The sequence below is a fragment of the Ursus arctos genome, unplaced genomic scaffold (assembly GCF_023065955.2).
Source record: "Ursus arctos isolate Adak ecotype North America unplaced genomic scaffold, UrsArc2.0 scaffold_17, whole genome shotgun sequence".
Lineage (NCBI taxonomy): Eukaryota > Metazoa > Chordata > Mammalia > Carnivora > Ursidae > Ursus > Ursus arctos.
The window spans coordinates 26,222,763-26,237,708 of record NW_026622841.1 but is presented as its reverse complement, the minus strand read 5'-3'; the positions used below and the strand labels follow the sequence as shown (position 1 = coordinate 26,237,708).

Genomic DNA, 14,946 nt, shown 5'->3' with positions numbered 1-14,946 from the left:
ATAGTCACTATTAGTACTGTTTACTATAATCAATGCTTGCTCAGCTTTGTTACATCGATATCAATATTTTTGCTCAATTTCTTTCTTGCTTCACCTTTCTTGTGGGTATATTTCCTTTTTCTTAAAGTATATTCTTCTGCAGCTGTTTAAGTATATAGGCCTATGAGTGGTAAACCTATTTCTCTCTGCTTGCATGGCAAGTCATTCATTTTGCCCTCACTCTGGAATGATAGCCTAGCTGGACACAGAACTCTAGACTGATAGATATTCCTGCTCAGAACATTAGAGCTATTATTCCATGAACTTATGACCTTGTACAGGTAGCCAATAGGAATTTGCTATCAATCTAATTGGTTTAGTAGAAGATAATCTGCCAAATCTGGTTACCTTCAAGATCCTTCTCTTTGCCTTTGGTTTCACCACAATGTATCTAAATGTGGATTTGTTTTCCTTTATCCTGCTCAGTGACTCCTTCTGTTACTTTAGTCTGAAAATTCCTATCTTTGCTCAATTTTGAAAAAGTTTCAGCCATTATCTTTTCAAATATCTCCTTTCACCTATTCTCTTCTCTATTGGAATTCCTGCTCACCATCTATCAGAACTTATTCTGTCCTCCACGAATCACGATCTCTCATTTGTGTTTTCCAACTCTTCATGTCTCTGCTCTGAGTTATTGTGCTCATCCCCGTGTTACAGTTTGTAAGTTTCTACTCAGTGGTTTCTAATTGTGTCGTTTCACACATCCATTAAGTGCTTATACTCAGTAACTATACTTGCATTTTCTATATTTGTTTTCTATACTTTTCATGGTGCCTTGTTTTCTTCATTTGTTTTGTTCATGTCTGTAGTCCATTTAAACATCTTTAAACTATAGCTTTTCTCAGATTACTCTATTATCTGAAATTTTTGAGCATTTACTCTCATTGTCTGTTGTATCCTGATGTTTAGTCGTGGTGGAGTATGTCCTCATCCCCAGTACCTTATCTTCAGGAATCTCATGCAGTCTTGCTAATGCGTCTGCAAGCACCAAAGGTATTACTGTCGTGGAACCAATTTTCTGTGCTTGGGGAGGGGGGTGGTCCCCAAATCACACTTGTAGTGTAAAATCAGACATCAAGCCCACATGAGTGTGAGGAGAAGGCATCAATTTCTCAACAACTGTTTAATCTAGAGCCCTTGGAGAGATAAGGTTATTGTACTGATGAACGACTTTTTCCTGGGCTGATTTTTCACTGAAGATGTTCCTGTGAACCTTTGGGGCTCCTGGCTTTCCACGCAGTTCTAGTCTTGTCTATCTTGCTTCATGCAGGACAAAATCTTATTTTTCTGACCCCAAATTGGTACGAAAACCTATTTTGTAGATTGTCGAACATGAGAGCTCCTCCTTCCAAGAGCCACAGCACCGATTCACAGCTAATACTTTGGTTTTGAGTTCCCTCTTCATTTCTGGCACTGGAGAGTTCTCTTTTGTTCTTAAGCTCAGCGATGAATTTTGAATTCTTTAATATATTGCATCCAAAATTCATATCTCAGTAGCTTTTCTGACTCCTATATTATTTCATTAACTTGGAAGAAGCTGGCGAGAACCACCTGTCTCAGTTCTACTGGCCTGAATGTCCTCCCAACGCTTGCGGCCATGCTTGTGTCCTCAGTTCTTGCTACATCTTTGAAGACGAGTCTAATTATCTATGCCTGGCCCCATTCTACTCTGCATCAAATCGCTGCGCTGAATCAGGCCATGCCCAGCCACATTCTAAATATAACGCGAGATGGCCATGGAGCTTACGGAGATAAACTGACAATGAGTTCTTTGGTGATACAAAGCTTGGGTCTGTTCATAGTCTAGGACGAAGGACAATTTTAAATAGACCCCAAACCCAAGAACACCTTACTCTGAAAACACATCACACACCTACATTTTACAAGATGGGCACCTTGCTGCCCAGGGAAGGCCATGAAAAACCGCCCCACAAGCAGAATTGCTGTCACCAGAGGAGACTGGAGCTGCCTTCCTCTGCCAGGCATGGGGGCGGGGGATCAGTCCACCTAAGAAGCAGAACTGGGCACAGCTTGGGAAGAAAGGATTTCAAATCCATTACCTGTGTCTCCATACTCTCCAAAAATATTGATGAAGACGTCCGCATCGGTCCCCGCACTGATGACATCACCGGTATACACCTTGACTTCATACTTGTTACCTGGAAATGAGGACAGAGAAAGCCTCAGCTCATCAGGATCCTGAAGAGAGAAGAAAAAGGCCCCAAGGTAGCTACCACACCACCTACCCTTCTCTCCCGCAGAGCCCGAGGTGTCACCATTGCTGTTAAGAACACAGCAAGAAACAAGCTGCCTGACATTGGTTCCAAACGGTCATTGCCAGTATATACGTGTATCAAGTCAACACACCGCACACCTTAAACTCACACATTGCTACATGTCAGTTACATCTCAATAATGCTGAAAAGAAAAGTCAAACGGTCATTGCTAAATGGTGTGCACAGCATAAACCCGGTAGAGGGGACTTCTGTTTTCCTCTGCTAACACGCTGCCTTGGGATGCATGAATCAGCCCCAATCCAGATGCCACACTGAACCAGACCACCAGCCGATCTCCCCTGGATATTGAAGTGCTTCTTACTGGGCCCACTGCACATCTACTCTGCCCTCTCCAATCTGTTCTCCACACCTAGCCACAGTGTAAAAATTCACTAGGGAAAATACAATCTGCAAATGAAAATCAAACTTATATGTAAATTGTCAGGACCATAACCAATGCAAAGACTAGAGGTGCCAGCAAATATGTGTGCTCAGTGGTTACCCCACTTAAAGGTCTGTATTGTTTCCTCTTTCTTTCCCCCATTCGTGGAACCCCATGCACTGTAACCCCCAAATGCCTCAGCCCTGGCCATGGCCTCGTGGGGGGATGGGGCTGAATGTCAACTAGACAACAGGCTGAGCTCTGCCCAGGTCTCCCCAGCTGGAGCCTGGCTTAGAGTGGGGAGCAAGGGACACGGGTTGCTGTGTGGTGCAGGAAGGAAGACTCCTCTACACTTTGTTTGGGTGCTAACAATTCCAAGGGCTGAGGCGATTTTCCCTTCCCTTTCCCCTTCTTTCAGTGACTTTTTATTTTTTATGTAGGAGAATTTTGTTCAGATTTCTTATGCCCGATATGTGAAGTTCATAAAAATTAGAGGTGTTTCACTAACTCAAAAAGGTATCTGTACCCCCCGTGTTTACTGCAGCATTATTTACAAAAGCCAAGACATGGAAACAACCTAAGTGTCCATCAATGGAAGAATAAAGAAGTACACACACACACACACACACACACACACACACACACTGGAATATTGTTCAGCCACGAAGAAAGAAGGGAGTCTTGACATTTGCAGTAACATGGATGGACCTTGAGGGCATTATGCTAACTGAAATAGGCCAGTCACAGAAAGACAGAAGGCATGAGTCCACTGATCATGTGGAATCCAGAAAACAAGGAACAACAACGAAAACCTAGAAACACCCCTAACAACCCCGAAAGCAAAACAAAACACAGATACAGAGACCAGACTGGTGGTTGCCAGGAGTGGGGTAGAGGGGATGTACGAAATGGGTGAAGGGGGTCGAAAGGTACAAACTTCGGTTATAAGACAAATAAGTCATGACCTGTAACGTACGGCATGGCAACTACGGTTAATAATACTGCGTTGCCTGTCTGAAAGGTGCTGACAGAATAGATCGTAAAAGTTCTCATCACAAGAAAAAAATGTGTAATTCTGTATGGCGATCGATGTTAACCAGACTTTTCGTGATGCTCATTTCTCAATATATACACACACCACATCATTATGTTGTAAACCCGAAACTAATACAATGTTTTATGTCAATTATACCTCAATAAAAATAAATGGGAACTATTTTAATTGAGGCCCAGAGTTCCAGGCCCTCTGCCCCCCCCCCCTCAGGCCTTTGCTGATGTCCCAGCCCCCAGGGGCTTTCTCCTCTGCATCCCTGCTCTGCCATGTCATCTGTGTCAATGATTTCCAAGCTCATCACCTATTGCCTCGAGCGGTTTGCTGTTTCCTGCAGGTGAGGCTTCCAAGTTCTTCAAGAATAAAAAAAAGTCTGGGGCAGGACCTCCTTCTCATGTATAGCCCCCCCCCAAACAGCCCCAGCACAGTGCTGGGCCCAGACTAGAGTCTCACTAAGTATGTCCAAAAGCAACCTGATTCACATTTCCTAAAGCTCAAAGTCCCAGGGAGGTCACTCAGGGCAAAGGAGTAAGGCGGGCGAGATAAGGCGAAAACTCAATTTCACCCAGTCCCTATCTTGAATCCTGCCCAGCAGCTGCCATCTAGAGATGACCTGATGCAGAATGTTGCAGGGCACCCAGAGAGGTCCCCCCCCACATATACGCAGCCCTGAAGGCTGATCTTTAACCTTCTGAGACCCTGAGCCAGGAGGGAGCAATTCTCTCCTAGAAACTCACTCGATGAGATCCATCACGAGAGAGGGAAGACCCTCCAATTCTTGTCCCCAAACAAAGAGCTCCCAGATTCCCACCCCACTTTCTTCCCCATGAAGACCCCTCTGAGATGGGAGACAGACTAGGGTCTTCAGAAGAACGCCTAGGTCAGTGGCTTGACGTTGGAGCCACATTCAGGCTATACCAGGGGAGCTTGCCGAGCAGGGGGGCTGCCACCCCCTCCCTCCCCGAAGATCCTAAGGCATGGCTGTGAAGGACCAGGAGGGCCTTGGCCAGTCCAGCTGCCCCTGCTCCTGATCACTTTCCAAGTCGCAGAGGCCTCTGGCCGCAGGCTGTCCTCTCCTCCTCTGAGAACCCTTCATTTTGGTTCACATCCTTTCTCAGCTCCAGGCTGGGCCTTACTTCACACAGAGGCAAGTCCCCTCTGCAGGGTGACAAGATGCCCAGGGCCCCCTTGGCTGGTGATGCCAGGATGAGGTGGGGGCTGGGGACGCCCTAAAGGCCACTGCTGAGCATCAGTCAGTCAGAGAGGGCAAAAGAACTCCAGAAAGAACTGGGCACGGTGCAGCAGGAAGAAAGGATGAGGGGGGCTGGGGAGCCCTTGGGGAAGGAGCAGCAGACATTCTGCCTCATTCCAGAAGGCAGAATTGGACTTAGCACTTGAATTATAAAGAAGGATATTTTAGCTCACCAAAAGAAACGTTTTCTAGCAGCTAGGGCTATCCAACAAAGGCATGGGATGCCCTTGGGGGAAGTGAGTTTCCCATCCCTAGAGACATCTAAGCCGTCACTTTGTGACAAGCACATTGGTGGAGAGCCATCTGTCAGGGAGGCTGTAAAGAAAATGCCAGAGGTGAGAGAATGTGAGAACACTAAGGGTCCTTTTCAGTCTGCAATTCCATGACATCTGACCAGGAAAGGCAGCCTGCAGACAAGAAAGGGAAGCCAAGAGATGGAGGGGGGCCTCTCAGAGAAAGGGAGGTGCCTGAGGCCACGCAGGCAGGCCTGGGGAGCAGAAGCCCATGCAGGGCTTTGGGAACACATAGCACCCCCGTCCCAGGAAAGTCCAGCGAAGCAGGTATCAGGGCTGAAATGAGGCAACGTAGGAGACAGGAGTGGAAGGAGCTTCCAGAACTTTCCAGCTGAGGTGGACAAGGGGCCTAAGCCATGGGGTCAGAAAATCAAACGAACTGAATGCAGGAGAAAGTCAGTTCTGGAATAAGGCTGGACTGTTCTCTGACCTCTGCAGAACTCTCTATGGAAAGATGGGGCCCTGGGTCCTCATGTAGTTGGCTGGGTGAGAAGCAGGACCCTCGTGTGCCGCATGACCTCCCATCACACTGAGGAGGGGCTGAGAGCAGCAGCAGGATGGGCAGGCATACCTCACAAAACTGCTCTCTAAAAGGCCCCGAAGATGGACAATGAGGCTTCTTATATTACTGTTCTCCCTGCTCTTCTTCCACATTTCCTCTCCAAGCAGAACCCCATCCTATCTGATTTGCCGTTTCCAAACAAGCCCTAGGGCCCCGCGCCAACCCTAAATTGTGATTAAGTGCATATATTGTTGAAAGAGCAAGACAGGATAAAAGCAGAGCCTCATTCTCTCATGGCTGGCAGACTGTCAGCACAGTGCATCAGGCCTTCCTCCCAAGTGGTCATGAGAGTCCTCCCAGTTTCCCGTGATCAGAATTTCAGTGAGCACAAAGTTGCCATTCTGGTCACAAGTGGGTTTATATATGTTGAGTTCACCCCTGTGATCTGGTGATCCATGTGAGAGCAAAAGGCCCATAGGTGAAATGTGGCTGCCTTCCTGGTGAAAGGACCGGCCAGAGGGGAAGGTCCCAGGCCAGAAAAATCCCTGCCCCAGAGGCCAGAAGGGAATAAGGGGGGCTGGAGAAAGCAGATGAGAGCAAAGAGTTCAAAGAGGGTGGCTGGGGCTGGCCGACCTTCTAGAGCAAATAATACTAAACGGTCACCCAGGCCTTGCAGCTCACGAGGCCCCTGCATGTCCTTGATGTCACCTGAACCATACAATGGCCACATGATACAGGCAGGACAGATACTATTGACGTTCTCATTTACAGATGGGGAAACGGAGGCTCAGGGGGCAAGGAGGCTTGCCCGGGGAAACACAGCTGCTAAATAATGCAACAGGGGCTCAAAGCCAGGGCTCTCGTCTCTGAAGTCAGGGCTCTTTCTAGAATGCGCCATGGCCTCTCATTCTCTATGCCAGGAATAGGCAAATTTTGTCCGTAAAGTGCCACATAGGAAATATTTCAGGCCTTGCAGGCCACCTGGTCTCTATTGCAGGCACTGGACTCTGAAGCGGTATCATGAAAACGGCCATGCGCAATACGGTAGTCCCCCCCCTGCCCCCCTTACTTGCGGGGCTAGGGCCGAGACCCCCAAGGGATGCCTGCGACCCTGGAGAATACCGAACCCTACAGAAGCTAGGCTTTTTCCTACACAGACATACTGTGATACAGTTTAACTTCCAAATTAGGCCCAGTAAGGGATTACCAACATAATTCATGATGTTACACTGGCAATAATACGCTGTAATAAAAGCGGTGGGAACGTGGTCTCCCTCTCTCAAAATTCCCTCCCGTCCTGGACTCACCCCGCTGGAGACGATGGGAGAGGACAAATGCCTGCGTGATGACCACGTGAAGAGAATGACGCAGGCTCCGGGACGCAGTTAAGCTCCTACGCGCCTTCCGATCCCGATCACTGGTCAGCAAGCGGAGCCTGTGCGCGGGAGGCGGGCTGACCTTCTGAAACCGCGCACACGGAACCGCGGATAAGCGGAAGAGGCCGCGCGGCGTCGAACTACGTAAGCAAATGGGCGTGGCCATGTGCCAATAAACTATTTATGCACACGGACATTTGAACTTCATACAACTTTCCTCAGATATTGTTCTTGTCTAATTTCTTGACAACCCTTAAAAAAGTGTAAAAATGTTTGTTAGCCCCAGGTCCTGAGAAAACTACACCTAGTCGGCCCCCAGTCTGTACGTCGTCGGTCACCCGCTGCCCCAAGCCGTCTTGTGCTTTCGGGCACTGTTCTGTTTCTAGGCAGGGGATGGCAGGCAACTCTCTGCTCGCTGGCCTGGAAGGGGAGCGGAACTGCTAGGTGCAGGGGTGGCCAGCTGCCGGTCGCAGGGTGATCACGGCACCCTCTAATCATTAGCTTAAGCAGCTCAAGGCTCTGAAGACTGGGGAACTGTTGCCCTTTTTCTGTCGGGCTGCAGGGGGTGAGAAGGAACATATCCTGTGCCCAGTGTGGGTAGGGAAGGCCAGCTTTCCCTGCCCCACAATGCTGGGGGACTGGGCAGTAGAGTGGAGAATGGGGGCCTGGGCTGGGGTTTCCTGAAGGTGGGGAAAGATGGCAACATCAGTTCTGTAACCTCAGGCATCGTGCCTTCAGCTCCTCGCCTGGCAGACAGTGAACAAGGAGCAGAGATGGGAGGAGAGGGGAAGGTCAGGTTGGAGGAGGGGCTAGCGAGTTCACTGTCCTTCCTGAGCAAGCATGGGACCCATAGGGCCTAGTGATGGATCGCAGGAATGGTTGCCCAAGACAGTTCTAGGGTTGGTCTGTGGTTTAATCAATGTTATAACGTTCTCCCTTGAACTGATTTCTCTCTGTTCTTTTAGTGGGTAACCATTAGCTCATAGGGTGCCTTTCTACAAATTAGAAAAAGGCTTCCTTCCTCAAGACACTTTACTGCCATCTGTTGGATAATTGTCATAATAAATACATAAACCTACAATCTCTATGATGTGAAAAGTGTCTCTTTACATAGTCTCAGTTGTGCAGTGCACAACTTGCATATCTGAACCCAGCAACACCACCTTTCAGAGAGTGGCTGCCCTTCCCTGAAGGTCAGTGAGAGCTCCAAGAAGCCAAAGTAGTTTGAGCATTGATCTGGACAGTACACAATAAGGGAAATAGACCAGAGATTAAGCTGATCGCAGGATACCTTCCAGAGCCAAACAGAACTGAGTTGGGGTACTGCAGGGATGCCATTAATTGCAGCCTAAAGACAGGTGGCCACCTCAAGGCCACAGCATAGGGTTGTCTGTGCCCTGCTTGCCCTGCCCAGGGGATCCCCCAGCCAAGCCTTGCCCTCTCTTTCCTCTGCAGCCCGCATGGCAGAGGCACACAGCCTTGCTCCCTCCAAACAGGAACCGTGTCCCCTGTGGGCCAACCGGAAGCTGCCTGTGTGGGCTTCCAGAAAAGGCAGGCACTGGCAAGCCCGAGCTGCCGCCTGCGCCTGGTGCGCCAGCCACCCCCACAGCCTCGCCTGCGCTCTGTCTGGAACAGTCAGCACACAGCAGCGACAGGACACATCTGAGTGAGCCACCGGGGGGGGGGGGGGGAGCGGGGAGCAGGCGCAGCCATGAGTGGGCCGGATCCCCCAGATCTGGGTGCTGAGCTGGGCTGAGCTGCTCGTCACGTTCCCAGTGACAGAAGTCAAGCAAATGCCCGGAAATGAAGCCTCGGTCCCGCTTGCCAAGGAAGGGACCATCCCACACCCAACGTGATCTGAGCCTCCCAGCAGCTCACGTGGCCTGGGCTTTTTTAGGAAGCAGGGAATCATGAATGAAGGGCTGCTGAATTGACGCACGGTGTCTCTTTCCCCAGCCTCGCGCATTCTCAGGTCCTGCGTGGTTAGAACGCGGCTGCATTCCCCCGGGCGGGTGAGCGGTGGCGAGGGGTGGCCGGGGGCTGGCCGGACTTGACTTCGGCCCACACCGACCCGAGTCCACAGCGGCTCCCTGGCACCCATCACTTCCGCTCGGCCGGAGCCAGACGCCGCGGAAACGAGAACTCACGGGCGCCGCGGAGGAGGACACGGAACCGAGCGAGAGACAACGGCGGGGCTGCCCTGGGGCTGGGGGCGAGCGGAATGTTCTCCCCCAGTCACGGAAGGCCCCTGACTCCTCGGGCCTGCGCGGGTGCGGGGAGGAGCGTCCGCGGACCCCCGCGGATCCAGCACGGGGAGCTGGGTCACAGCCACCGAGCAGTGAACATCCTCCCAGGTCCAGAGACTCGGGGCCACCTCCCCACTTGCTGCCCGCAAAAGGTTTCCTCTTCCTTCCCTCCGGTCTGGAGGTCCACATCTCTCACCCAGATTCACCTGATTCTTCAATCGGGACTGGAACTTCTCTGCCTTCTCGAGAATGCCCTCAACCTTGCCGCCCTAGAGACACGCGCACTTGTCAAAGTAGTAAGAGCCTCCGATGCTTACTGAGGACTGACATGGGCCCGTCACTTCTCTTTCTCCTGTAATCCTCACCCTGTTACTATTGCGGTCACCGCTCGCTGAGAAAGCAATGGAAGCAGGAGGTTAAGAAACCTAATCAAGTTCCCACAGTTAGAAAGGGTGAAGCCCAGATTTGGACTCAAGAGGTCCGGGCAGGAAGGTTCTCTCTCAGCTGTCATTTCGCCTACCCTGCCAGGTCTAGCTTAAAGCCCACCTGCCGGGCCCGCGGTGCTCCACTCCAGAACTCTCCAGGCGTGTACCACTTATTTGTCACCTAACACGTGCTCAAGCACATGCTGGGCCTGGTTACACAAGGACTTGAAAACATCACTCTGTCATTAGCCATTGCTCCTGGGTGGTAATCAAGAAAAACCACCCTGTCCCTTGTGTCACTGCCGAATCAGACAGCTAGTATACTTTCCTAAGACGCTGTGATGGAAGCCTGATGTTACCAGGTGCTGAAAGAGTATGGAATAGGTAGGCTTTCACTCCTTTTAGCTCATTGTGCTCACGCCCTCATCCAATTCATCGCCAAGCCCCACGGAGCCATTTCCACATGTCCCTCAGACACTCATCTTCCTTGGCCCCCACTCCTGGGCTCTGCAGGAGACCCTTCCCTTCCACCTGCACACCCCAGCAATCTTGGCTCCATTTCTTCCCTCTCCACCCCAGCCTCCACTCTGCTGCTGGGAAACCAGCACTTCTGGTCCACTGCTGGAGGAACCAGAACACCACACAGACTTCCTGGAAGGCAGGTGAGTAATACCTGTCAGAAGGCTTACCATTCTATAAACCCCTTGAACTAACCATTCAATCCCTGTGCATAACAATTCATTTATACTAGGAAATAATTGTGTTCATAAATGACCTATAAAGATGTCTATCACATCATAATTAATAACAAAAAATGGAGAACAACCTAAAAATATCCAAAATGGGCAATCGTTGGGGTGAATTATGATATTCACCCATGCGGCCATTTAAAATAATGGTTTAGAAGACTGTTCAATGTTATTACATAGTATTAAGTGAAAAAACCTGGTTACAAAGTTGACTGTAATACAATACCACTTTTAATCAGTATGTAGTGTTTTATACATTCATGCATAAAAAAGAAAAGGAAGGAAATTCGCCAAAATGTTAACAGCAGTATTTCCAGGGCTCTCCTGCACAGCGATTAAGTTCAAGGCTCTGGGTTTACTCTTGGTCCATCACTTCTATGCAAATTACCTAACCTCTCTGTGCCTCAGTTTGCTTCACCTGTAAGATGGGAAGAAGAAGGAGGAGGAGGAGGAGGAGGAGGAGGAGGAGGAGGAGGAGGAGGAGGAGGAGGAGGGGAAGGAGAAATCTGTCATGGCAGTGTTGTGTAGATAGATAGATAGAAATTAGAACAATGACACTTAATGAATGGCCAATAAAAATTAGCTATTATCATTTTGGGGTGATGGGATTATGGAAGATTTTATTCTTCTTCTTGCTTATTTGTACTTTTGACAATTTTTACAATAGCCATACTTTCTTCTCTGTATGAAAACTAAAGATTGAAGTTACCTAAAGCCAACACTTTAATAAGTCATGCCCTCTGTAGTCCAGAAGGAGCTCTTGAGAACCGCCAGTGTGTAAGACACACCTAAGGAAAATTCATGCACTTGGTAGACACCCTTACACCCTCGAGCTGGCTTTGGTACCAGAAAACTTTGAGCTTGCTGGTCAGGGTGGCTGGGAAGCTAGAGGGAGGGTTGAGGACTGGACTAAGGTAGAGAAAAGACAGAGGCCCACCAGATAGGTATCCAGCCCCACATAGGTGGGAACCCTTTCCCTGCACCCCTGAGCCACTCTGGCTGACACTTGGAGCTCAGGGGAGGGGTCCAGCAGGAAGCCACTAATGGCTGGAATGGACACCCACAGCTGGATCTTTGCCAAGGCAATGTCTGTATTATAAATTCCAATTTTCATGCATACGAAATGCAGCTCTGAGAAAGTGCTCTCCACAAATAGGAAAAAAAAAAGGTTATTAGAAACACCTACTTGAAAACCTCATTCTGTTTGGAAGCCTAGAAACCCCTTCTCAACTGTGAAGTCTCAATTGGGCATCACCTCCTCTATGAAGCCCTCCTGATTCCTCCTTCCTCTATGCTTCCATTGATCTAGGTCATTCCTTATTTTGAGCATTCTATCTTTTTGTACTGATTATTTACTGGCTCGACTCTCTCTCTTTTTAGTCTCTAAATTCCTAGAGAGAAAGACCTGTACATATTTACCCTGAGCAAAGGATCTGGTTCATAAAAGATTCCCAAAAGTGCCCATTGAAACACTGAATGACATTGGAAGAGCACAAGGTGGCATCTGGAGCCCAGGGCACTGGCTCTGCCCACACTGGGTGACCAAGAGCCAGTGGCTTAACTTCCTGAGGCTTCTGTTTTCTCTTCTATAATATGGAGGAAGAGTTGATAAGGTCCCTTCCGGTCCTGAAATTCTCTGATATTCCTCACTGGGGCCTCATTGGAAACAGTTCTCTTCTTCCCACTCTTTCCGGAGATGATTTTCTGCAATGTTAGGTGGGAGCAGATGGGGTGGGCGGGGAGCTGCTGCGAAGTTCAGAGGAGGAGAGCGCTGCAGGACCGGCCCAGCTCCCCCCCACCCCGAAATCCTCACGGCTCTGAGTCCGTGGGCCCAGGCCCACCTCCAGAGGGTTTGGAGGAACAATGACTCCCAAGCAGCATCTACAGCAAATATAGCTCAGAGGGCTCTGGATACATTTGAGCTGGGTTAAGGGGAAACATCAGGGAGAAGGAAAAGGGTTTGGAAGAGAGGTTCTCCCTGCAGGCGTCTACTGAAAACAAGGTCATGAGCCTATTTCCAGTTGTCTAGATGAGCCTGCTGGATTCTAGAGGGGATCCTGGCCCTCAGGGGCTCCAAAGTCCTACCTGATTCTGAAAGGCCAGAGTTTTGAGTCTGTGCATCTCAGAGTCAGACTAAGCCTGGATATAGGGGAAGAAGAAGGGGAAACATCAGGATCGTAACAAGCACCACCCCCTTAATACTGGTGGCATGTACTGAGCACTCACTCTAGGGCCAGCGGGGCACTCAGTCTATATGTTCATTTCCTGCATCAAATCAGCTCAACCACCTTATGAAGTGGGAATTAACATTATCCCCACTTTACAGATGAAGAGACAGAGGCACAGAGCGTAAGACGTCTGCTCCTGCTTACCCAGCCAGTGCAGCGGCAGAGCCAGGTTTGGACAGCAGAGAATGGGAGTCCAGGGACTGCGCTCACGGTGGGGAGATGGACACCATGCAGAAGAATGCTAAGTGCGGGAGGGGGTGAAATGAGAAAGAAGTATCCACAGCAGGAGGGAGGACACCAAAAGCCAGTTTCCTCTGCTCCATGGAGGAAGGCTAGCCCTAGACCCATCCTTCTCTCTTTGGTTATGACACTCTATTAATCCTAAGAAGCCCTCAGAAACCACCTAGGGCACCCACTCTCCAGACAAAGAAGCTGAGCATGGGAACGGAGCTGAGATCTGCCCCAGGTCTCGTCATTTTGGGGGGCAAAGCCAGACCTAGAACTCACTGTTCACAGTCTCTTGTGCTTTCTAACCCAGCGAGCTATATTTTAAAATCAATGATCTGATTACTCGGTGGTATTGTCCTTTGGATGTGGGAGTGAGTCAGGACTCCTGGTGTATTTGGCAGAGCCCTCGCGATGGGTGCTTTCTGCATCCATCAGCCAGGCTGCTGGAGTGCTGCGTTTGCTCTTGCACTGGGCAGTTCTCTGGCAGGCCCATCATAATCCACCGCAGGTCAGCGAAATTTGCACAGGCCCCGAAAATGTTCATCATAATCCCTTTTTTGTCCAATCCCCTTTCAGATGCACCATGGGCACTGTGCCCAGCACGGTCTTGCCAAGACTGGATGCACATCTGGAGCTCTGTGATAATCACTGTGCCGCACAGTGTGGGCTGTAATGAAATTATAACCCAGTTGCCTGATGAAATCACTGGGAGTGGAAACAGTGATTATGCTGGACAAACACAATCCCATTTCTACCTGTTTCCTGGCCTCTGGGCAGCTTTCGGCCCAGCGTTAGCTGTCCCATTTGCTGCAGGAAGAAGAAGAAGGAGGAGGAGAAGGAGAAGAAGAAGGGGAGGGGGAGGGGAGGGAGAGGAGAAAGGAGGGGGAGGAGGAGGAGGAGAAAAAAAAAAAAAAAGAAAGGAAGGAGGGAGGAAGGCAGAGAAGAGGGGAGGGAGGGGGAGGAAGCCAGACTAGGACGAAAAGGTCATCGGCCCCTCCCAACTCCCAACTACCTACATGCCCCTGGCCCACCTGCCCAAGCCGGATGCTACTTCCGCAAGCAGCCCCTCGGTCTCTTTGGGGCATAGCACAATACTGGCTGCAGCCATATTTACTAGTAACCCACCAAAGAAGATAAATGCTCCTTAGGGAACGGGTTGTCCCAATGGAAGCCTAGGGTTCAGGCGCAGCTGGGAGAAGGGGAGGGGCAGGACCCACTTCAGACCCAGCCCTTCTGAAAGCAAGGGCATCCTCTGCGGCCGGCAAGGACTGGGTCTGAAACATCGATGAGCTGTTGTGCCTGCTTTCTGACAGCCCTGGGGTGTGAGCAGCCCCCAGGCCAGCTGGAACTCAGCTCTTGGCTTCGGAGGCCTGTCGCATTGCCAAGTTGGCAGAACTTCCCCCAAGTGATGTGGTGTGGGCTCAGTACTAATTTAAGCCACGTGATCATCTCAGTGCTTTTTAAGGTGGGAGGGTTTGTGGGTTGGTGCTGGGATGAGGACAATTACTTGGCCAGAAAGCAGGAAGTGACATCATATCAGCAGTGAGAAAGCCAGGCAGGGTCTGTCCTAAACAGGTCTGGCCCATTCCAGCCTCAGAGATGTGTCCTGAGCCTCCCTGGGGCCAGAGGGATGGGCAACCCTATGGTCTCAGCCTGAGCAACTCTGCACTGTACTCACAATCACATCTCAGTGTTGGGCCCCAGGAATGGCACACCAGAGGTAACAACATCAAGGTTCGGGGAGTGAATTCAGGGGGTGGGAGACCTGGAGCCCGGGAAGGGAGACAAGGAGACATTTAGCTAGCAGAATATCAGAAGAAAGCCAGTGCTACAAAGGACCTCAGAGAACATCTAGTCCAACCTTCTGGTAAGATGAAGAAGAGGCCAGAGGGGACCAGT

General features: G+C 50.1%; 1 protein-coding gene across 2 annotated transcripts in view; it reads right to left on the bottom strand.

Annotated features, from left to right (window-relative positions):
- LOXHD1 (lipoxygenase homology PLAT domains 1) overlaps window positions 1–14,946 on the bottom strand; it is a 156,264-nt gene that overhangs the window by 118,490 nt on the left and 22,828 nt on the right. For both annotated transcript variants that reach the window (XM_044383194.1, XM_026496247.2), the window contains exon 5: window positions 2,100–2,198. In XM_044383194.1, coding sequence (XP_044239129.1) covers window positions 2,100–2,198 — 99 coding nt within the window. The remainder of the gene's footprint in view (window positions 1–2,099; window positions 2,199–14,946) is intronic.